Source organism: Rhinoderma darwinii, chromosome 1 (genome assembly GCF_050947455.1).
Source record: "Rhinoderma darwinii isolate aRhiDar2 chromosome 1, aRhiDar2.hap1, whole genome shotgun sequence".
NCBI classification, from domain to species: domain Eukaryota; kingdom Metazoa; phylum Chordata; class Amphibia; order Anura; family Rhinodermatidae; genus Rhinoderma; species Rhinoderma darwinii.
This window is the reverse complement of record NC_134687.1, coordinates 303,301,506-303,325,897: the sequence shown is the minus strand read 5'-3', so window position 1 is coordinate 303,325,897 and position 24,392 is coordinate 303,301,506. Positions and strand designations below refer to the sequence as shown.

The window sequence follows — 24,392 nt, the reverse complement described above, 5'->3', positions numbered from 1 at the left end:
GTATGGTTGGCTGGCAGGGCTGGGAGCTGTGTCTATATAACACAGCACAGTCCCGGACACATACAGACAAGCTACATGACGATCGCACAGCTGCACCAAAATCTATAGATGCCAGACGGGACTCTGATATAGAAAAGTAAATGCCCAGAGATAGCAACCAGCATACCAGGAGCAGCTACACAAAGCAGCAGATCGGCACTGCCCATCCCGGATCAGGAGCTACAGGTGGGTACAGACACCAGCGCCATCCTGTGCCCCCTCCTGCTTCACTATAGTCCTAGATGGGCAATCACTGGCAGCCTGGGATAATGTCATCGTGGTTTACATGACTTTCCAATGACAGACTTCACCCATCTTCTATATATGTAGACAGTCAGGGGTGGCAGTACTAACCCTCTGGTGATTGTATATTTGGGGCTGTGACATCTTGCAGTAGTCACCTCTTATAATCTTCATCCATTTGCCTATTGTTAGATCATCTTGCATTTCTACTACTTACTATATGCTCTGTGCTATGACGATGTGCAATGCTCACAGTGCAGCAGAGCTGAGTTGATCATTTGGCACAACTCATTATGACATCTTTTGTTGACTGGTTTTACATAGGGCTGCAGGTAAACCTATTGCATTATCTTACACCCCATTTATGCATAGTGATTGTCTATAGGTGAACATGAGCCTGAATTAACCGTAAGTTTGTATGCACACAATGGATATGTTCACACAGTTCATTTATGAAGGCATTCTCCCTATACACTGGAAAATTATTGTTACTTTCACCCCTTATGATCCATTTTTCATGATAATTGGTACGTGAAAATGGGTACCACTGAGAGAATTATAACAATGCGCAGACAATGCAGTCTCAAAGAGTTAATTTCAAAACGCAGCTCTGCTACATCTATAATCACATCATTGACAGCAGCCGAGGAGAAAATTCTGGAGTAACATTGATTAAAGTTTTCCATTGTCTATTAGTGAGCCTGGTTGACAAGCCATCATTAGCCCTCCATAATGGCTGTGCTGCTGTGGTCCTGTGACCTGTAAGTGACAGGTGGACAAAGTAGAAGGCTGATATAGTGGACAGGTGGCAGGCAGGGAGGGGGAAGAGCGATGGGGCTGTTAGCAGTGTCAGCCTGGGCTACCTATCCATTCCATATGAATAAAGAATTGGTTACAGCCACTGGGCTGCATATAATAGTATATAAGTTCATCACCTTATAGCTGTCCTTAGACGTAATGATTTGTCCCCTATCAGCGTTCTGATTTCATTATCGGAACATTCATAGCCAAGAGGGTACACTAGTAATGGTATATTGCTGCAATGAGAATGCCACATATGGAAAATTCTTGAATGAGGAAAACATGTTAATTTACACGTACAATCGTTTTGATAGCATAGATCCAACAATCACTAATGATTATAATTATTATATGATAATCTTTATAATTCATATACGCCAAAAAAAATCTCTGTTTATGGCTAGTGTAATACTCCCTAATAATCTCTCTGATGGTAATTCAGATATTTGGGATAATTTCTGCATAGTGGACAAAACATTTTGATCCTTTTTTTTTTAATGGGTATATAAATATCAGAGCTACGCTAAAGGGTTTCCAAAATCTGTAGACATCCATTAACAAATATTGTTTGGGAATGGCTGATATTTGCCTCACTGCTTTCAAATGGAGAGTTATGAAGACACGGTATACAAGGCATAAAGGCATACAAGAAAAAACAATTCAAAATATCTATCTATCTATCTATCTATCTATCTATCTATCTATCTATCTATCTATCTATCTATCTATCTATCTATCTATTCGTCCATCCGTCTATCTATCTATCTATCTATCTATCTATCTATCTATCTATCTATCTATCTATCTATCTATCTATCTATCTATCTATCTATCTATCTATCTATCATCTATCTATCTATCTATCTATCTATCTATCTATCTATCTATCTATCTATCTATCTATCTATCTATCTATCTATCTATCTATCTATCTATCTATTCGTCCATCCGTCTATCTATCTATCTATCTATCTATCTATCTATCTATCTATCTATCTATCTATCTATCTATCTATCTATCTATCTATCTATCTATCTATCTATCTATCTATCTATCTATCTATCTATCTATCTATTCGTCCATCCATCCATCCATCCATCCATCCATCCATCCATCCATCCATCCATCCATCCATCCATCCATCCATCTATCTATCTATCTATCTATCTATCTATCTATCTATCTATCTATCTATCTATCTATCTATCTATCTATCTATCTATCTATCTATTCGTCCATCCGTCTATCTATCTATCTATCTATCTATCTATCTATCTATCTATCTATCTATCTATCTATCTATCTATCTATCTATCTATCTATCTATCTATCGATCTATTCGTCCATCCGTCCATCCATCCATCTATCTATCTATCTATCTATCTATCTATCTATCTATCTATCTATCTATCTATCTATCTATCTATCTATCTGTCTGTCTGTCTGTCTGTCTGTCTGTCTATCTCATATTTATCTGTCTGTCTGTCTATCTATCTATTTATCTACTGTTTTATCACTTCTTATGCTTGATATAATTGCATGTATTTTACCTACTCCGACTGTACTGTATATAAAAAAAACACAAACAAAACATAAATGGCATATTGTAAAGATTATAAAGGTACAGGATGGACATAAAAGGATTGAAGAGCTACATCTGGCACTAGAAAAAAATTCTTATCTTTAGAACATCTTAGGTCTCTTTTATAGAAACACCTGTAAACGCTTTGAAATTCGGTACAAGCACACAACAGCTAACATTTCTGGCTTACATAACATAAGTACATACTATTTGATCATCAGAGGTATAACTTGAAGCTTCTGGGTTCCAATGAAAAATTTGTAAACAGGGCCTTCACCCATCATGTGCTATATAGTGTATAATACTTGTGTCTTCTTATGTGGCACAGCGGCTCTTGGCCCCCCCCCCCCCCCCAGGTACTAGAGCCCGGGTGGGTCTGCTACCTCTGCAATCCTTATAGCTATGCCCCTGTTCCTCATGAATAGACATGCTTACATCTTAAGAGTTATCTACCATGCTACTTCTTTTTTATGTACTTATAGTGCTTTAGACTAGGCCACCACCTGGGACTATGGGTTCTTGTCCGAGAGACTGCAGGAAGCATATATTCATGTAACAGCGTATACTACACCTGGGGTCCTGCTGTTTCTTTGAACATATTACAATCAGTACATTATCACATGCCCCATAAATAACCATACGTGAGCACAGATTTTTTTTTACGTAGGTAAGAGTTGGTCACAGCTTTGTAACTTTAGGTCCTTTAACAATGTCTGATACTGGCCGGAAAAACAAGTGCCGATTAAAAATACAGCACGTCATTAGCTCCTTTCACAGGGAGCAACGATCGCTAATATATGGGGTAACTATGATCGTTCGTCCCCATGTATTTGCATCATGTCGGCAACACATCTCCCTGTTTACATAGAGAGATGTGCTGCCGACTGGCGAACATTTATTTGGCCGCATAAAAGATCCGATTAGCCAATGAACGAGTAAACAGGTCAATGATCGGGAACGGGCTTTTTTATGAATGCTCAATTGCCAAATCATTGGCCCATGTAAAAAAGCCAGTAGTAAACCAACCACTGTTGTGAACAGACTTTTCTCTTAAAAACTCATTAGTTTACGAGCCATGCCAACAGCGACTGCCAGCTGTAACTCAAACATAAAAACAAACCATTTCATATGTTACAATACCAAAAAAGAGAAGCAAATAAGCCTTCAACCGTTAATCCGAGAAATAATGCATAAAATCCTAAATCGATACTTATCGACATTAGTCACCTCTGGAACAAGCCATGTTAGGGCCTGTGCACATCAGGTATTTGCCCTACGTATAGCGTGTATATCGGAAAAACTTCCGATGTACACGCTAAATGTGTCCATAGGGCTCCAGTAGTCCAACGCAGGCAAAAAGTGTATCCTTTTGGCCTCCGTCGGTCTGGTATACAACAGTACACCTTTTTTTTTGAGGATGAAGTAGTTAGTAGACTACGCTAATCCATCCTGCTGAATCCTGCAAAAAAAATATACCCTTTAACATGGGAGCCTATGGGTGACGTATGCCACTGTATGGGATACATCACAAGTACAGAATTAAGATATATGCGTCATGGGCTTTTTCAATAGCTTTTCATCTATACATTAAATGTACACCATTAAACTCTATGGTGACAAATGCTGCAATTCAGGCATCCGTCACAACTTACGTTTAATGTACATGTCTCAAGCTTTACCCGTCATATACGTTAAACCTAGGGCCAAAACATGATGTGCACAGGCCCTTATGGTTACTGGGGGTCAGGGGAAAAGATGGGTCACCAACTCCACTGAGTCTACTTGCTCCAGTACCTTTCAAGATGGGGCTAGAACCCAGAATATTGTTCTCTAAACTTGGCTTTTTACTGTAAATCTCATAGAACTATGATATGCCCTCACACAGGGCACCAAGACTATAGAGCAATGCCAACATAGAAAGAGGCCCTTTTGCTCTGGTGTAATCCATTTATTGTTGCTATAGCATTCTAGCGACCTAGGAAGACAGCAAAAAACAAAAATCTGTACAAATGTATTAGAACAACATACATACACATAGGTTAGGAATAGAAATAGTGAGATCCAGTCTGCTTTAAAGGTACTTAACCCTTCGTCTTATCTACATTTTATGTGGCGGTGAATATTATCTACTGTTGTAAGTAAACAATCATTTCAGATTGGAGAGAAGCTGACTGTAGCGTTCTTAAGTGGGGTGACTTACAGGAGGCCAAGAAAAAAGTATTATTATGATCGCTAATTTATGTCACATATCTCCAGTTCTGAGAACCTCCAGTAACATTACTTAAATGTTTGTGACTGATATTAGCAGCTCCTCTTACAGGCTTCACTTTAATGTAATGTGCACAATACAGCAATAGATATATCAGTAAATGTTTATAAGATGCCAGTTCATTTACTTCTTAAAGAAACCCACTATTTATAGCAGACAGCATATATCAGGTTTACAGAGAAAGACGTGTGAAACACAATAAGTACAAGGACTGCACACTTGACAGATTTCTACGTTGCATTGTAACCATTGTTTGCTGCGACCTGCAGACCATTATTACATAGATACACTGAAGATCATTGCACATTTAATGTTGGAAAGTGTGGTTGGTAAGCAGAGGCTAGACAGATCGACTGTATATATCATATAGCAAGTTGTCACGGTGCGAGGTGTGGACCCACTGGGCCATACCGCGTATCAGGATAGCAGCTGGCCAAACAGGTATAATGCAATGTCTAGTTCTGAAAGGGTACCTGAGGCAATGTAGACAGTAGCTGTGGTTTCAGGCTAAGATGAGGCTCCGACAGTAGACAGACATCCGACGGGGTGCGACACAATAGATTCAGCGGAGGGCACAACACGACTCCAACTCTTGAAGACACAGAGGCACAGTAGCACGGGATACAGGGTACAGGCCACAGGAACAGGAAACACTGGGAACTGGAAAACACTAGGAGACCATTCGCAAAGACAAACTTAATGTAACACGACAACGCTCAGGCAATGATTGAGAGGGCAGAGCTCCTTTTATAGTCCAGAGGCATTCTGGGCTAATTGCAGCATTCTGCAAATGTACGCATACTGGCCCTTTAAGGCCAAGCACGCGCAGGCGCACGCACCCTGCGGGAGACAGTGTCCGGACTGAGAAGTGAGTGCACTCCCAGGAAGGAGATGCCGCCGGGAACTCGCTTGTCCATGGTCGCGGCCGTCATAGAGTAATTCAGGACAACAGTCCGCGGCCATAGACGTTACAGTTTCCCCCCTCTTACGCTGCCTTTTCTTGGGACCAGAGCAAGAGAGAAATTTCTTCATGAGGGCAGAAACATTGATGTTCTCCTTTGGCTCCCAGGACCTCTCCTCTGGACCATATCCCCTCCAATCAGTGGCATAACTACCGCCGTAGCAGCCATAGCGGCTGCTACGGGGCCCGCGGCATGAGGGGGCCCGTGTCGCCATACAGCCCGCCTGCAGATAACGCCATACAGCCCCCCTGTAGATAACACCATACAGCCCCCTCTGTAGATAACGCCATACAGCCCCCTCTGTAGATTGCGCCATACAGCCCCCCTGTAGATAACGCCATACAGCCCCCTCTGCAGATAACGCCATACAGCCCCCTGTAGATAATGCCATACAGCCCCCCCTGTAGGTAGCGCTATACAGCCCCCTGTAGGTAACGCCATACAGCCCCCCTGTAGATAGCACCATACAGCCCCCCTGTAGATAGCGCCATACAGCCCCCTTGCAGATAGCGGCATACAGCCCCCCTGCAGATAACGCCATACAGCCCCCTGTAGATAACGCCATACAGCCCCCTGTAGGTAACGCCATACAGCCCCCCTGTAGATAGCGCCATACAGCCCCCCTGTAGATAGCGCCATACAGCCCCCTGTAGATAGTGCCATACATCCCCCCTGTAGATAGCGCCATACAGCCCTCCTGCAGATAGCGCCATACAGCCCCCTGTAGATAGTGCCATACATCCCCCCTGTAGATAGCGCCATACAGCCCTCCTGCAGATAGCGCCATACAGCCCCCTGCAGATAACGCCATACAGCCCCCTCTGTAGATAACGCCATACAGCCCCCCCTGTAGATAACGCCATACAGCCCCCTCTGTAGATATCTACAAAGGGGGCTGTATGGCGTTATCTACAGGGGGGGGGGCTGTATGGCGTTATCTACAGGGGAGGCTGTATGGCGTTATCTACAGGGGGGCTGTAAAAAAGGCACTATCTACAAGGAGGGGGGTTGTGTGACACTCAGGGGAGGGGGGGCCCCCAGTCAAAAGTTTGCTATGGTGCCCAGTCTTTCCTAGTTACACCCCTGCCTCCAATCCACCAAATAAAACGTTCTTCCTCCTTCTCTCTTGGAGTCCAATATCTTCCTCACCTCGAATGTCCCCGATGAACCGCTAGGAGCCACTGCGGAACTAGGAGTCTTGGAGTAGCGGTTCAGGACCACAGGCTTCAGCAGAGAGATGTGAAAGGAGTTTTGGATCTTGAGGGTGGGAGGCAGCCAAAGCTTGTAGAAGACAGGATTTATCTGCAGCAGAATCTCGAAGGGTCCGAGGAACCTGGGAGCAAATTTGCAAGATGGCACCCTCAGCCGGATATTCTTAGAGGACAGCCAGACCTTAGTGCCTGGAAGAAACTGAGGAGGCTCTCGTCTTCGTGTGTCTGCCTTTCTCTTCATGCGGTCGACCGCTATCAGAATAGAAGATCGGGGCCACTGCCATATCAACACCCCCAGAGGAAGCATACGGCGAAACGCGCGTCGGGGTTCACCAACACGCTTGATCGACTCTCCTGGTCCCGACACTATGGGTAAGCTCTTCTAAGTTTAGATGAGTGGGCATTTCTTGCTATATATTCTTACTTGTCGGTAACATTGGTTCTTTTCCTGTGTCACCCACACATTGTGCTTAGCACTAGGGCTTTACGGATCTTAGTAACCTGTTAGCTCCATGCCATATCTCTTCCGCCACATACCTATACCAGTGTTAGACTTACCCTGGATCATTACGTTGAGTCTGTTCTGTCGTGTTGTAGTGGTTATTACAGTGTCTTCATGTCCTGTTGCAAACTTTTTAATATTTGTATTTATATGTTAATAAAGATATCTATTTAAATGATCTTTGGCTATCTTAGCTCCCTTTTTTCGTTCTTCTGTTTATATTCAATATATGGGAGTTGCCTATTCTTTACATTTAAGGAGGATGCTTTACCTATTTAGCTCCTAGCCTATTATCGTAATTGCTTGCCTGAGCCTTTTTGTGTATACCACTGCCATATCTGTAGAAAGCCCCTGAAAGTAGAGTCAGCTTCAGGCACCTGGGACATAGTGGAAACAGAAAGAGGTATTCGTGGATGTTGGCCGTAGACAATGAAGAATGGGCTGGAGGTGGTGGGCTCACTATTATGGTTGTTGTAGGAGAACTCAGCCCAAGGAAGCAGCTGCACCAACTCATCATGCTGCCTGGAGATAAAGTGCCGCAGATAGTTCTCCATAATCTGATTAATCCTCTCGACTTGACCATTGGACTGGGGATGGTAGGCTGAGGAAAAGTCCAACTTCACACCGAGGAGACCGCAGAGGGCTCTCCAGAACTTTGAGGTGAACTGAACCCCCCCGATCCGAGACAATATGCAGAGGCAAGCCATGCAGACAGAAGATGTGTTGGATGAAGAGGCCGGCCAGTCTGAAAGCAGAAGGCAGACCAGTCAGTGAAACAAAATGAGACATTTTGGAGAATCGATCCACTACCACCCAGACCGTACTGCTTCCAGCAGAGGGAGGCAGGTCGGTGACAAAGTCCATAGCAATATGCTGCCAGGGAGCATCGGGCACAGCCAGCGGCTGGAGCAGACCAGCTGGTCTGGAGTGGGCAACTTTATTTGCTGCGCACACCGTGCAAGAGGAGACAAAATCCGTGACGTCTTTGGGCAGCGTGGGGTACCAGAACGGGCAATTGGGTATCGGGTCTTAGGGACACCAGTGTGACCTGCCAGCTTGGAACGGTGTCCCCAGCGGGGGATTCTTCTTCTGTCTGCCAGACGCACAAAGGTCCTCCCCTGGGGAATGTCTCTAACTTGCAGAGGGTTGACAGAGATGATGCAGGAAGGGTCAATGATATTCTGTGGGGACTCCACAGTGTCTTCTGTCTTGAACAACCTAGACAAGGCATCGGCCCTCACATTTTTGTTGGCACGGCTGTAGTGGAGCTCAAACTGGAACCGAGCGAAGAACAGCGCCCACCTGGCCTGACGAGGGTTCAGCCGTTGGGCCGTCTGGAGATAGGTGAGGTTCTTGTGATCCGTGAATACCAGGATTAGATGAGCTGCGCCCTCTAGTAGGTGTCTCCAATCCTGCAAAGCCAGCTTGATGGCCAGTAACTCCCGATCCCCAATCGAGTAGTCGCGCTCTGCGGGAGAAAACAGCTTAGAGTAGTAGCCACATACCACAGTTTTGCCTTTGGAGCCTCTCTGGAACAGAGGTGCGCCAGCACCAACAGCGGAGATGTCCACCTCCAATGAAAACTGTAGAGACACTTCAGGGTGATGGAGGATTGAGGCTGACGTGAAGGCCTTCTTTAAGCTCTTGAATGCGGCCTCTGCTTCCGGAGTCCACACCTTGGCGTTCATGGCCTTTTTGGTGATGGCAGAGATGGGAGCTGTCAGTGAGGAGAAGTTGGGGATGAACAGCTGGTAGAAGTTGGCGAATCCCAGGAAGCGCTGTATGGCCCTTAAGCCTTGAAGGCGTGGCCATTCCAACACAGCCTTTACCTTTTTAGGATCCATTTTGAGGCCCTGATCGGAGATGATGTAGCCCAGGAAGAGTAGAGACTTTCTCTCGAACACGCACTTCTCCAGCTTGGCATATAGGTGATTCTCCCTTAATCTAAGCAAGACTTGGCGGACATGTCTCTGATGAGTCGCTGGATCTGGGGAGAAAATCAAAATGTCATCGAGATACACCACAACACAGACATAGAGGAGATCACAGAAGATGTCATTGATGAACAATTGAAAGACTGCAGGGGCGTTACACAGGCCGAAGGGCATAACCAGGTATTCGTAGTGCCCATCATGTGTATAAAATGCCGTCTTCCATTCGTCCCCCTGACGAATCTGGATTAGATTGTAGGCCCCCCGTAGGTCTAATTGTGAAAAAAATGTTGCTCCCCGTATGCGATCAAACAGTTCAGAGATTAAAGGCAATGGGTATCTGTTCTTTACCGTGATCTGGTTGAGGCCACGGTAGTCAATGCTGGGTCGGAGGGATCCGTCCTTCTTTTTAACAAAGAAAAACCCGGCCCCGGCCGGAGATGAGGATTTGCGTATGAAGCACCTCTCTAAATTCTCCTTGATATAGGCAGACATCGACTGGGTCTCAGGTAAGGAGAGAGACGAATCAGGGACCAAGTCAATAGGACAATCATACGCCCGGTGTGGCGGCAACGTCTCTGCCTCCTTCTTGTTGAAGACATCCGAGAACTTAGAGTAACTAGAGGACAACCCTGCCAATGACTGATGCGGAGGAGGCTGAAGCGGATGGATATGCCCCAGACAGCGGTTGAGGCACTTGTGACCCCACTGGAGAACCTCTCCGGAGTTCCAATCCAGGACAGAGGCATGTAGACGGAGCCAAGAAAAACCCAGCAGCACGGGATTGACGGCCTTGTGCAGGACAAAAAAGGAGATGAGCTCAGAATAAAGGGCTTCCATTTGAAGCCTCAGTGGTTTGGTCACAGACAATATTGGGTCGGGCAGCGGCAGTCCATCTACTGAGGCAACGATCAACGGCTTCTCCAGAAGGGTAGTGGGCAAGTGAAGAAGATCCACAAGGTCTCCGTGTATAAAATTGGCTGCAGAGTCCAGATAGGCAGAGGCCAGGTGGGTCCAGCGACAATAGTCACAGGGATGGACAGCTTTGGGGAGAGTTCTCTGTCAAATGCTGTGTCTCCCAGGGTTGTCTCCCCAACCAATCCTAGGCGTTGGAGTTTTTTGGCTTCTGGGGACACAGACGCACGACATGGCCAGCGGGGCCATGGCCTGAGCGTACTGTGGACATACTTGTCATGGACATGACGCTGACCAATCAGCGTCATACACTTCTCATTGTTCCAGCCCAGCTTGTTTCACTGCACAATCACGCTGTGCACAATCGGCTGGAACAATGAGAAGTGTATGACGCTGGTTGGTCACTGATTGGTCAGCGTCATACACTCCTCTGTACAACGCCCAGTTGGTAAAAAGTAAAAACATGCCCAGTTGTCTATTAAGAAACTAATTAGCATAAATCTAAAATAGCTCATAACTTGCTCAAAAATGATAGTTTTTCAACATAAAAACCACTGTTGTTATCTACATTATGTAGGCGATAGGGCACTTATAATCTGGTGACAGAGCCTCTTTAATCTGTCTTTGGCGGTTCTCTAGATCCTCTAATTGTGAATAAACCGCTTTGATTCCGTTAGTGTGTTGGTTGACTATAGAAACAGTATCATCCATTTGCACTCAATAGGCACAGTACAAGAGCCCAAAGCATGGAAGTCAGGTTTTAGTTCTGGCGTAATCTTTTTGCAGGTCTTCTATAATTCCTGCTGGAGCAGTTAGGAAAAACTTTCATCTTTATCCCCTAAATACATCGGAGGTTACCTCATGGGCCTCATCCTGCCCAGTCACTTCTTGGAAGTGTCCCTCTATGTTCTCTTGGCTGAACTGAACATCCGCCATAGCTTTGTCTGTGATGGAGAAAACACTGGAGGATTCCTCCCCAATTAGATCAAAAGGCTGGACTGGGGCTCCCGTTCTCAGGGGTAATATCTCCCAAAGCATGTGAAAAGTCCGATCGCTGTGGTGAGTGGAGAGCGTCCATCTGTGTTTTCACTTGCTGGGCTTTGGAATGTACCTGTTGATCGGATTGGTCCTGTGTGCCAGCGGCTGGTGTTCTCGTGACCACTCCCCTTGGCGTTACCTTTAGCCGTCGGGCAGATTTTTGGTGTTTAGAGAAGCTGTAGTTGGCATGTGAGCGGGTAAGTGGCGAGTAATCGCTAGTAATAGCTGCTTTTAATCCATGGAAGTACTAAAAGCAGAGAACTTTTGAACACTATGACTATGTAGTAGTTTACTGTTTTTGGGGTATTTTACAGATATCATAAACCTGGCAGTTGATATGTTCCATTTAAATCCTATGGTGCTCATCTGACATTGGTGAACCGGGTAATTCTCTGGTTCCAATAAATGACTAGAACTAAAATTGAACCAGTTTCACCTACCAGTCAGAGGTTCATAAGCTATTCCCTCATATATATATATCACCATGTGCTACTTTGTGATAAATTATCTAATACAGAGGAAAATGGTGCAGTCTTCTGACGTGATGATCTCAAATACCATCAGTGATTATATCTAGTGCCCGATAAGCTTGTAGAATACGGATATAAAAAATGTACTCATAGCCTCACCAAACTGGGGAAGCTACAATATATCCAGCTATTACTCACTTATGTACAAGTGTAGAAATAGCCTTTTATCCATTTCCAGATATGTGAACTACAGCAACATCCTAATACTTTACTCAAAGCAACATTATAATTTTATTTAGCATTAAACTGAAAAGTCTAAATGTACTGTCGAAAGCAGCTGATTCCCTACAATTTGCAATATTCAAGATCCTGCAGCCACACAAGCCTCTCCAGTGTCTGGTTGTTGTCCCCACCGACCTTCTGATCTGGCTACAGCAATGATCAGTCCATAGTATAATTCATGTACACATTTTTGCATATTAGTCCCAGTTTCACATGCATTTGCTGCATTTTTTTTCACCTTAAACATGTTCGCTGGTACCATTTCTTGTGTGCTGTGTCTGTCAGTGTTATGGGGGCAGTGTTACTTTCTCTGTTAGGGGGCCACTGTGACAGGCTCTGTACGGCTGTAGTGTCCCAATAATACAGCCTCACTCAGTGCCCCTATAATAGTCAATCACAGTTCTTTTATAAGGCTGCCTTTATATTATGTTCTGGAATGGATCTTAATACAAAGGAGAAGGGAAACCTTCCCAAAGGAAATGTTTCCCTATTTTGCAGTTGCTGAAAACATTTTGATACAAGAGCAGATCTCTCCCAAATGCATAGTTGGCAACATTTGAAACATTTTTCGGGGGGCTTGTTGGAGAATGACTGGCCACTGGGCAGGGTTTGCCTGAATTTAAATTTTCTTCTGAATATTTCCTGTATATTGTCATCACTATAAGGACTAAACAGTGAGGACAGTATAGAGGGTGGGTATTGCAAACAACAGTAATCTCACACACCATTTGGTTACAGTTTTTCTAAAGTCTGAATAACCCCTTTATTTCCAGATCAGACCCCAAAATTATCCCAGACCCCAAAATTAAGACCACCCAGACCAGACAAAAAAATGCACTCCCCTTAATTAAGACCCCATAATAAAGACCCCAATATTCAGACCACACCCTAGACCAACCTTAATATTTAGACTCAAGACCAGATCCCATAATATTCAGACCCCAATATTCAGACCTCAGACCATACCTCACACCAAACGCCAAAACTCAGACCCCAGACAAGACCCTATTATTTAGATCCCAGACCCATAATTGAGACCCCAGAACAGACCCCAATATTCAGAGCCCAGAATACAGACCCCCATACCAGTCCCAATATTCTGATCTCAGACCATACCCCAGACTACAATATTCAAACCCCAGCCCTGATCTCATAATTGAGAGAGATCCTAGACCAGGCCCCCAATATTTAGACCCCAGACCCCATAATTCAGACCCCAGGCCCCAATATTTATATCCCAGACCATACTTCATAATTCAGACCCCATTATATAGACCCCAATATTCTGACCTCATGCCATACCCCAGACCTCAATATTCAGACCCCAGACAAGACCTCATAATTCAGAATCCAGACCAGACACTTTTAATAATTTACCGCTCCTCTTCTGCAAGCTATGCTTCTCTTAGGCTCCGGGTGCTGGCGCACATTTTGTCATGATGCTGGCCAGCACCAGGAGGTTGTGTGTAGCGGTGCATGACACAGGAGGAGCCTAGATCGAGGAGAGGTGAGTAATTAATATCAGCCATTACCTATGTGATTAATCCAATAGGTAATGGCTGATTTAAAGCAAAAAAAAATATTGTCGGCCCTAAAACAGCACCCAGGACAAATATTTGCTGGGATTAGTCAAAAAAAGAATAAATGGCAGATTCAAGACCGTAAGCAACTACGCCAAAATGTAGTGTAAAGACAGCCCAGGCAATGTGGAAGGCTTTGTTGTGGGGGAAACAGTAGCTTCTACTGTTATGGAGCACTGTGGATATAGTGTAACAGTATAATTTAACTGTTAAGAAAACATAAGTACAAATGGGAATGCCTAATGGTACCTAATGTTCTTTTTTTTGGGCAATGGTTAAAGACCCCTTCTTCTTTGAATACTACGAGGAGCCGAATCTGCAAAAATTTGGATGTCTTAATTGCGCAGTTTTAGATGATCACATGACCTTGAGGCTTTCATAACACGTTTTCTGACAGAATAATAATGAGGTTTCACCAAATGTCTCTAGGCAGTCCTTCAGCTCTTGGTGCAGTAAGAGCTCTATGATATCTATCAATATAGTAGTATTGAGCCGAGAGGTCTGGCAATAGGCCTTTATAAAGGTCATGAACCACATTCCCTAAATCTGTGATGGATTCAGGGAGCCCCCTGATCCTGCAATTTTCCTTTTGGGATTAGTTCTCTAGATCCTCTATTTAACAGTGTACCTCCTCTAATTGTGAATAAACAGCTTTGATTCCGTTAGTGTGTTGGTTGACTTTAGAAACAGTATCATCCATTTGCACTGAATTGACTCAATACGAGAGCTCAAAGCATAGAAGTCAATTTTTAATTCTGACTTAATCTGTTTGCAGTTCTTCTCTAATTCCTGCTGGAGCAGCTAGGAAAAACTTTAATCTTTATCCCCTGAATACATCAGAGGTTACCTCATGGGCCTCATCCTGTCCAGTCACTTCTTGGAAGTGTCCCTCTATGTTCTCTTGGCTGAACTGATTGTCTGCCATAGCTTTGTCTATGGGGAAAGCAGTGGAGGATGCCTCCCCAATTAGATCAGAAGGCTGGGGCTCCAGTTCTCAGGGGTAATATCTCCCAAAGCATGCGAAAAGTCTGATCGCTGTGGAGAGTGGAGCGCATTCATCGAGTTTTCACTTGATAGAAGTGGGACTATGGTCTGTACCTGTTGATCAGACTGGTCCTGTGTGCCAGTGGCTGCTGCTCTCATGATCACTCCCCTTGGCGTTACCTTTAGCCGTCTGGCAGCTTTATGCTGTTTAGGGAACCTGTAGTCAGAGGATGATCAGGTTAACGGTGAGCAATCGCAAGTAATAGCTGCTTTTAGCCCAGGGTAGTGCGAAGCTCTGGGATCACACGCCCACCATGAGCGCAGCACGCATGTGCCTCCCATTTAACTGTTAATACATTATTTGCCCAATCTCCTAGAATAGTCTAGAACAGGGCTTCTCAATCTTTTTTTTTACTAGGGCCTCACCAGCAGGGCCAGCCTTTAGGGATGTGAGACCTGTGCGACTGCACAGGGTGTATCACCCCTCCCCAGTAAAAGGGGCCCCATCACCACCAGAGTAGTGAGCTGCTAGGGGCCCCCCACACATCACATGTTATCTAAACCTTCCTTACCCTGCTGGCAACTTAATATTCCTTCACTTCCCCTTGCGGGTTGCAGGGGGTAAGAGCTGCTGACAGCTCCTGCTACAGATAAAATGGGGAACAATAGGAAACACAGGAGACGTCAGAGCCACCGGGTAACAGCTGCTTAGGACATCCTTCTCTTACCAAACAGCTCTGATGGCCCCTGCACTTCATTACATGTGAGAGGAAATGGTGACTTTCCTCTCCATGTTATTGCTGGTAACCTGCAGAGCTATCAGAGGTATTTATTTATTTCTGTTATTTATAAAGTGCCAACATATTCTGCAGCGCTGTACAGTGGCAATATTTACTTACTGTCCTTAGGCTCACAATCTAAATTCCCTACTGGAAAGTTTTTGGGGAGCTTAGCAAGAGCTGCTGGGTAAGAGCTGCTGACGGCTTTTGCAACTCATTCAAGAAGGGAAGAAAAAGGTAGCAGAGATACCAGTAGTGGGACTATTTCACAGGGGAGGGAATGATGCTAACGTGGTGTTGGTAGAGGGAGATGTAGTGCTGCAAGGGTAAGGGGGAGATATAGTGCTGCAGGCTGAGACGTAGATGTAGGAGGAGAGGGGATTTGTGGTGATGTGGTGGTATGGTGTTGTAGATGGAGAGATGGTGCTGTGTTGTGGAAGATGAGGTTGTGTAGCTGGGTAGTAGAGAAAGGATTAGGCTTTGTTCACACGTGTCAGATTAGATATGGATTTCGGCACGGATTACTCTTTGGCTGAACTCACTGTACTGAACATATTATGTCTTTTTTCAGTCCAACTAACTATGTAACTATGTCAAATCCGACAACAATCGGCAACCCATGCATGTAAATGCTGTTTCCGCAATGCCATTCACAAGCTATGGAAAATTTCTACGCAAATTCTTGTCCTCACTGCAGAAAAAAATCCAATGTGAAAATAAGAAGCATTCAACTTTTTCTGCATGGTGGATTAGCAATAAGTGTTGATCCTTGTGCCGAAACTGTTGCACACCCGCAGTACATTCATGGCATACCCCGCAGCAGAAGTCTGAGAGTTTAGTTTTATTAGAGCGTTTAGAGTTAAATGTAAAGGGTTTATCCTCATCTCTCATTTAGGATATGAACAGTAAAAAATAAGTTGATCATGTTGCTTAAGTTTTCCTTCAAGTTTTGATGATTTGCTAATACAACATAAAGAATCTTTTACTTGCTCTTGTATCTAATAGATAATAATAATAATAATAATAAAAAAATTAACCGCCTTCCTTTAAATTTGGAGCACTCACATAAAGCATGTACTGTATATGGAGAAAGTGGGTGTGTGCCAGTCCAGCAGACCGTGTAAAGAACCAGGAAGCATGTGACCAGTAGAGCAGAATATAATGCCTCCTTGTGCCAGGTAACAGCACAATAAATAATCCAATTGACAACAGTACACGTCTTAACTCCTTACACAACAGTAAAATTACATATATTTTGGCACGCAGATTTAATGTTCGCTCATGTGAACTTTATAGACATGTCTTTAATGCCGTTTTTGAATATCACTGTGTTCCCTTCCTACATATGTAATGAAATAATTTTCCTTATTGAACTGAAATCATAGTAATAATAATAGTAATTTTCAATATGTGAAATAAAAAGCACATTAGTGCCTAATTTAGTGCACAGGTTCCCAGTTGTTTGCTTATATGTGAGGCTTAGTGACAAAACAACATTTGACTTTAATAGTTTGCCTTATCAAAAGGGCATATGGACGTCATTGAGGAGACTGCCGTCTATTAGCCAGAGTGGAGAGCCACTGCAGACAGTGACTCCTACTGTGGCGGAGACGGACTATCCATGTTTTATATGGCGGCCATTTATATCAATTACTGTGAGTATAATACATTAAAATTTTGGCCAGCCCGAGATTCAGCTGGGATTCAAGCCAGCTTCAGTATTAAAAGGGGTTGTAATGATGAGACAAACCTGTTAACGGAATAGATAACATAAATGCTGTAGTGGCCTGCTCAAAATGCTCACTTCCTGTCACTCGAATGACATCACTTCCTCTCTCAGTGACCACGAAGTCTCCTAACAGACTGAACAGTTGTGGTCACAGACAATAATTATTCAAATAGTGGAGGAGAAGAGGACAGGGAGGCTCTTCTGATAGAGCCACAAGCAGTGATGGAAGATGACTCCCAGTCATGGGCTAATGAAAGACATTAGTAATGTGCATATTACTAGGGATTTTGTAAAAAGGGGAGTTTTTGTTGCATAATTTGGCTTTAAGGCGACATTCGCACTAATGTTGGAGGGCTCAATATCCACTTCCACTTTTATTTACCTAAAACACAAAAAGACCCACAAGAGATAATAATGGGAAAAGTAACCCAAGGTCATCTTTGAGTAGCTTTTTTCCTGTTCTCTCTTTTGGAATCTCTTCCTGGTTTTGGTGGAAAAAGGCAGAAAGGATTGATCCAATTATAGCATGGAGCCTGAATATAGAGTCAATGGGATCCTTAGTTGGTCAGTTTCAGAGTCAACTCCCAACTTACCTTCAGGGTCTATTTAAGATCACCGTCACCAAACAGAAGTGGATGGTCTTACTGTAAATTCATAATTTCTAAAATAAAACTTGAAACTATTTTCTTTTTTCAGGCAGTTGAATCAGTATCCAGTGACAACACAATTTCAATTTCACACCATATAAGACACAGAATGTGGCTACTGGAAAGGATCCGAGGCACAGTGGAACACAGCAGTGGTCGACAGGCAGGAGAATCCGGTGACAAACAGTCCAAAGGTGGATCATACAGCAATGTGCTGACTCCAGACAAGATTCCTGATTTTTTCATCCCACCAAAGCTTAGTAGTGTACCAGCAGAAGCAGGAGCTGAAGGTTCTGCAGCAGGTGAAGGAGTACAGTCCAAACCTAATATAGGCACTTCTGCTTCTGAGCAAAACTTGTCAGGTAGACGTCCACAACGCAGCCCTCGTCTACCAACCAAAGCAGCTTCAGAGAGCAGAAACCTTGTGAAAGCTGCAAACCGGCACATCATTCAGATTGAAAGTGCTGATGAGTGGGCATCAGAGGAAGACTTGGGTACAAATGCAGACCCACAATCTCAATCTGCCATGTCTCTTTCATATGTTCCAAAGGCCCAGACATCATATGGTTTTGTGACTCTGATGGAAAGTCCACATACCCGACGTAAGGAGTCTCTCTTTCACACTGACCAGGGTTCTCTTTCCCCATGTCCATCCCAATCTAGTTCACCTAGTTCTCAGAGACGAAGTGGAACAGAAGGAGGATCCCAGCTAAACACTTCAGATTTTGGAATGTCTTTGATGAATCCATACCGATATTTTAGTGGTGGTGAAAGTGATACCTGCTCTTCAGCTGAGTCTTCACCATTCAGCTCACCATTACTTTCCCGTTCAGTCTCTCTGCTGAAAATATTCACACCAGACACACAATCTAAACTCATCAAACTCAAGCACTCAGTAGCTCGAAACAGTTCACTATCTACAGATGAGTGTAGTTCTGCTGACACTAGTCCCAGCATGCCTAGAAGAAGAGTAAGAGGTGCCAAGGGAGCTGGTATAGGTTCTGGGCAACAAGGAGTGCTACCTTTGGACCTTCTACAGAAGGAACACAATGTGTGTCTCAGTAAAGGAGGTAGTATGAGACTATCAGCAGAATATGACCCATCTAATGCCCGTCTCAGAGTACGGTTAATAGCAGCAGAGCATCTCTTTGACAAGCTTTGTGACCTGAAGGGAGTAAACTGCTGTGTGGTTCTCTACTTGAATCCTGGTAAAGTTCACCGTCAGAGAAGCACTATTATTAAGAATAGCCGAAACCCAGTCTTTAATGAAGATTTCTTCTTTGATGGATTGGTGGCTGGAAGTGCTAAAAAGATGTCACTTAAACTAAAGGTGCTGAACAAGGGAAGCAGCCTTAAAAGAGACACTCTCCTTGGAGAAAAGGAGATCCCACTGACCTCACTTTTGCCCTTTCTTTGAGAATGGAGCAGCTATGATAGAGTGCATGATGTGTGTGTGAGAGCGCTGCTCTGTAGTGGTGAATGTATTTACTTAGTAGCTACCAAGTCAGATCATATCCTGTGCATGACGGAGCAAAGCATTGCACTTGACAGCTAGAACGCAGAGGATAGTACTTCCATGGCTACAAAACCTTGCATGCCTTCATTCAGAAAATGAAGAGTGTTGAGCTTCCACTGCGCTAGGGAACTGCAGAGCACTGTAAATTAAAGCAGCGACTTCAAGCTTTCATGTTTTGACTAATCATTCCAGTTTCATAGAGCGTTCTAAAGAGAATTAACATAAGTAAACTCGAATGATGAGGAAACATTAATAATTTATCTACAGAACACTGTGCATTGCCCTGAGCGCTATAAATCAAAAGCCTACAGATTCAGTATCTACTGGCTGTGCAAACACAATTTGCACTTACAATAAGTTCTTACGGGCGAAACCCGACGATCATCTTCTAGACAAAGAAGATTAGTAAAAAATAACCTCTTGTTATTGCTGCCATATGTGCACATATGAAAACCATGTGTTGTATGGCTGCGTGAGTTTATGTACATTCTGCACGCTTACATAGCAACGGTAGGCATACACCCCATGTACTTTATATGATTCTACTTTTAACTGCATAAATTGTCAGCTTTGTCTCGGGTTATATAATATTCGTTATTTTTATATTTGGTATCTTAGCAGTAGCTAACGTGCGAAAACAGAGACTCCAATGCAACATCAGTTAGCCAGAGATTGACAAGCACCAGCTATTGTATTGGATCACATCCAATAGGACAGGACCACTCTTATAGCTTTCTACTATGGACCTATCAAAAAGGCAGTTTTCTGACAACTGACTAGATTATTTGTGTTCGGCAACGTGTAAAGCAGGATTCTCCAGGATTCTCAAACTGACGTGCTTTTCCCGCATCTGGATGGACAGAAGACCCAGCGATCTCTTCTTCCTCTAAGCAATTGCTCCTACCGGTTACATAAACTATCGGCTTTCCTTTAAGATCCTGGTTATTTCAAGCCCTCCCACACAGATAGAAATGTTCGCTCTAATGTGTACTTTCTCCTTCACACCTAGAAATTGAGAAGATGCAGTGTGAGTATTTACAACATACACACTTATTGTGCAGATGGTGTATACAAAAGGTTAGACATTCCCATATGGGTAAATGAATGCGAAATGAGACTCATAAAGACTGATTAACCCTTACAGCACCACAGCCTTTAACTCATTTTTATTTGAAATAAAGAGCATAGGTGAGTGACTATTAAGTAAAGGACTTGGCTCTGCTGGGGTCATGTACAAATATGAAAAAATTTAAGTGTTGTCATATTATTTATTGACTCCTTGTCATTCCTTGTTTATGGAATTGTTATGTTACTTAAGTATGTTCCACATTGACGTAGGTCGAAAAACAGGATGAAATGGTGGACTCACATATTGAGATTACATATCGTAATGTCAATAAAACTTCAAAGGATTGAGATTGTGGCTTTTAAGATTTTAAGTATAAGGGTATGTTCACACGGCTTATTTTCAACCGTTTTTCGGGCCATAAACGCCACGAAAAACGTCTGAAAATACGGAGGCTGAACGCCTCCAAACATTTGCCCATTGATTTCAATGGGAAAAATGGCATTTTGTTGCCACAAGGCGTTTTTTTACATGGCCGTTTGTAAAAACAGCGCGTAAAAAAAATGCCCCGTAAAAAAGCCGTTTTCATAGAAAAACAGCTCCAAAAACGGCCGTAAAAAGCGCATAAAAAAACGATTGATACCTCAAAAACGGGTGAAAATCAGAGGCTGTTTTGCCCTGACAACAGCTCCGTATTTTACGTCCGTTTTTCATTTGTCGTGTGAACATACCCTAACACTTTTTACTTTCAGCAAGTAGCTATGTTTTAGGCTAACATAATGGTGGATATTTAGCTTTTTTACTGGCGTTATCAAACTTCTAGTTGATACAGTCTTTATTTTGCCTCTCGCCATCCTACTGTTTGAAATAGTGCATTGATAGGAAAGTGAATTTCTGTTCATTATTACTGGAGTAAGCTACAGAAAAATATTGCACATTCATTGATCACAATTCCAATTTTCATTCTTGCATGATTAAAGGGGTTCTCTAGGATAAAAAAAAGGGGTCACCTTTTTTTTTTTTTTTACAGAAACAGTGCCATATCTGTCTATGAGGCTGTGTCTGGTATTGCAGCTCATCCCATTCAAGTAAATGGGAATTCTGGACAACCCATTTAACTTATAATAGTAGGGCTATGCAAATTTTTTTTTAAAAAGACTACACTCTTTTGGCCTCTGTCGGGTGAATGGGGGCCTATGGTTACATTTGCTGTATGCGGAATGTGTTCACACAACATAATGTGAAAACAGTCATACAGAACATTTACAAAGTGCTTCCTCTCAGGGGACTTTTTTCCAGTACTTTAACTATAATCTAGCTCAGTCTTCTCCAACCTGACCCCTAGGAGGTACATGTGGCTCTCGGACTCCCTGCAGGTGACTCCTTAGCTATTGACAACTGCAGATAGCAACAGGGGGATCATAGCATTTTACTGCAGCTTATCATTAGGGTCAAAACCACAGGCAGTTAACTTTTCGGTAAGAGCCCTACAGTGTTGCCAACCTCCTTTTTTGTTTTTCCTCATCATGTATGGACAGACTAAATTTTTACAGATCATTGGAAAACCAAAAATTAATGCTAAACATAATAAGCATATATCTCCATAGGATAGAATAGTGAAATTAACATATTATCAGCATTTATTGGGGTCTGTAACATGAGGATAATCACAATCTCAATAACCTGTCCAAGAAATCATGCTACTTGGTCATATCTTTAACAGACTTTTTCAGTGTGGCTCAACATCACCTGTCAAATTTGAAAGTGACTTGCGACCTACAAAAGGTTGGTGACCTCAAAGGGGTTAACCAGGTTTCCGATATTTTTAACAAATCTTGTAGAATATTGAAAAAAAAAAATCTTTGTATCATACTTACTGTGAGAATCACCTACTGATGGTATGCCTCTGTCTATCGTGATCACAGTCTCGTTTTGTCTATAGTGAAGCCATCGGATTACATTTCTCATGTCACATTATAGATAAAAACATCACTGCGTCCTACTCATCACATCAGATGAAGAGATACCAGACAGAAGAATTCTGATCGAAAGTATACAACAATGTTTTTTTTCCCTGTATTCTACAGGGTCCAGGTTGTTTTTTGTTATTTTTTACAAGTACTTCAAACAATTGTCACAGGATCTTTATTATAAACTGCAATAAATTACTAGTTATTACCAAACCTTTAAAAATGTTCTAACAAATATCACTTTTGTTAGTAAGAAATAATTCCCAGGCAGTTTTCTGATTTGATGAATCTGTGAAAGTCTTTTATCGAACCCAGGATTAATATGTTCTGAAAACGGTACTTTGAGAGGTGGCAGTGTGCCATGGGGCTGTCACTTCTGATAATTGAGCATTCCCTTCAGTAATTGATAGTTATAGTGAACCAAGCTGACTGCAGTGAAATAGTTTGGGAAATACTTTCTAAGAACTATGGCAGTTACAAAAAGCTGTATTCTGGGATGACGGCTGCTATCAACAGTCACTCTAGTAAATACAGATGAGTAAACTGCTTCAAATCATCACAGATTTCCTATGTAGCTGTAGCCCAAGCAATGTCCCGACCAACAGATGACTTAATACAAATTTTGCATAGATTAAACAATACAAGCTGTCATATGCCTAGCACGCTCTCTTTGTACCATTTTATGAGGTTCAGTCTTGTTGCCATTTTCATCTTAAGCTTGCACAATAGTCAAAACTCTTCAATTATTTCCTAAAATAGGATTGAAAAAGGCCATACTTACTTATACAAGGGCAGGTACAAACACCAGTTCCCAACAGGATGCAGACAAACCCCAATGCTACATAGAGGGAAATTGCTGGGCAGCCCGCCTGATCTAATAGTATGGGTGTAACTAATAGTCTGTATGCCAGCATGGTGTACTACAAATAACCGTGTGACTGGCACACTTATAGAAGCTATATCTGTGTGCAATGATTATACTAAGCAACCACTCCCTCATGAATAGTAGGCGTGAGAGTGGCTGTTTATCAGTATATTACACCTGAGCAATCTCCCTCTATGTAGCCTCGTGGTTTGTCTGCATCCTGCTGGGAAATGGTCTTTGTACCTGCCCTTGTATGAGTAAGTATGGCCATTTTCAGTAATTCTAAATAAATATAGTTCTTTTTTTTTCAGTGATTTTTTTTACAAATAGGATTTGATTCGTTTTATTCTTGATGTAACTGGGAACTTTGCTCAAATGCAATAGTACTGTTATACCTGTGCAGTCACATAAAATGGTGCTCACCTTAGTAAGCCGTATTAAAATATAAAGTGGTGTTAAGCCACAGTGGATATTTAAAGAAAAAATGTCTATTAAAGATATGACTAAGTTCTAGTGACATATAGCCATGACAGCTATGCTGAATCCAATTTTTGGAAGATATCAGCGAATACTGGAGAAGCCCATTGATTTTGATGGGGTCCATTAATGTTCCTTCCGGATTCTAGTACTTTGGATGAAAAAAAATAAGGATACAAACTAAACTGTTCTTGCCGCCCAAAATATCAGACTCCTCTACGGACCCATTATTGCTAGTGCGAACAGAGACTTACAGCTGCCACCAGCTGGAGAGTCACTTATAATACTAGAGTAACATCTATCCCATCTATTAATACTGACATTGCTTTCATACAGTTTATACAACCTCCTCAGTATTATGTAGCCCTAAATAGTAATATAATCCTGAAAGCAATCTTGATCTACAGAAATGTATATATTGTAGGATAATACAACGCATTTCAGGATCTGTTGCTGACGTCTCAAGTTGCCTTTATAAGGATTTCATTAGAGAGGAGAAGGAATAAGTTCATTTTGTACTCACCCATCTTCAC

The 24,392-nt window shown here is 42.8% G+C and overlaps 1 protein-coding gene across 1 annotated transcript; it reads left to right on the top strand.

Annotated features, from left to right (window-relative positions):
- Positions 1-19,650, top strand: C2CD4C (C2 calcium dependent domain containing 4C). The gene is made up of 2 exons (XM_075825452.1): positions 1-225; positions 18,015-19,650. Exon 2 carries the CDS (start codon positions 18,075-18,077, stop codon positions 19,380-19,382), a length of 1,308 nt encoding a protein of 435 aa, XP_075681567.1. The 5' UTR covers positions 1-225; positions 18,015-18,074; the 3' UTR covers positions 19,383-19,650.
- Positions 19,651-24,392: the final 4,742 nt, after the last annotated feature.

Coding starts and splice junctions, on each gene's coding strand:
- C2CD4C (XM_075825452.1), top strand. CDS start 18,075: ATGTGGCTACTGGAAAGGATCCGAGGCACAGTGGAACACAGCAGTGGT.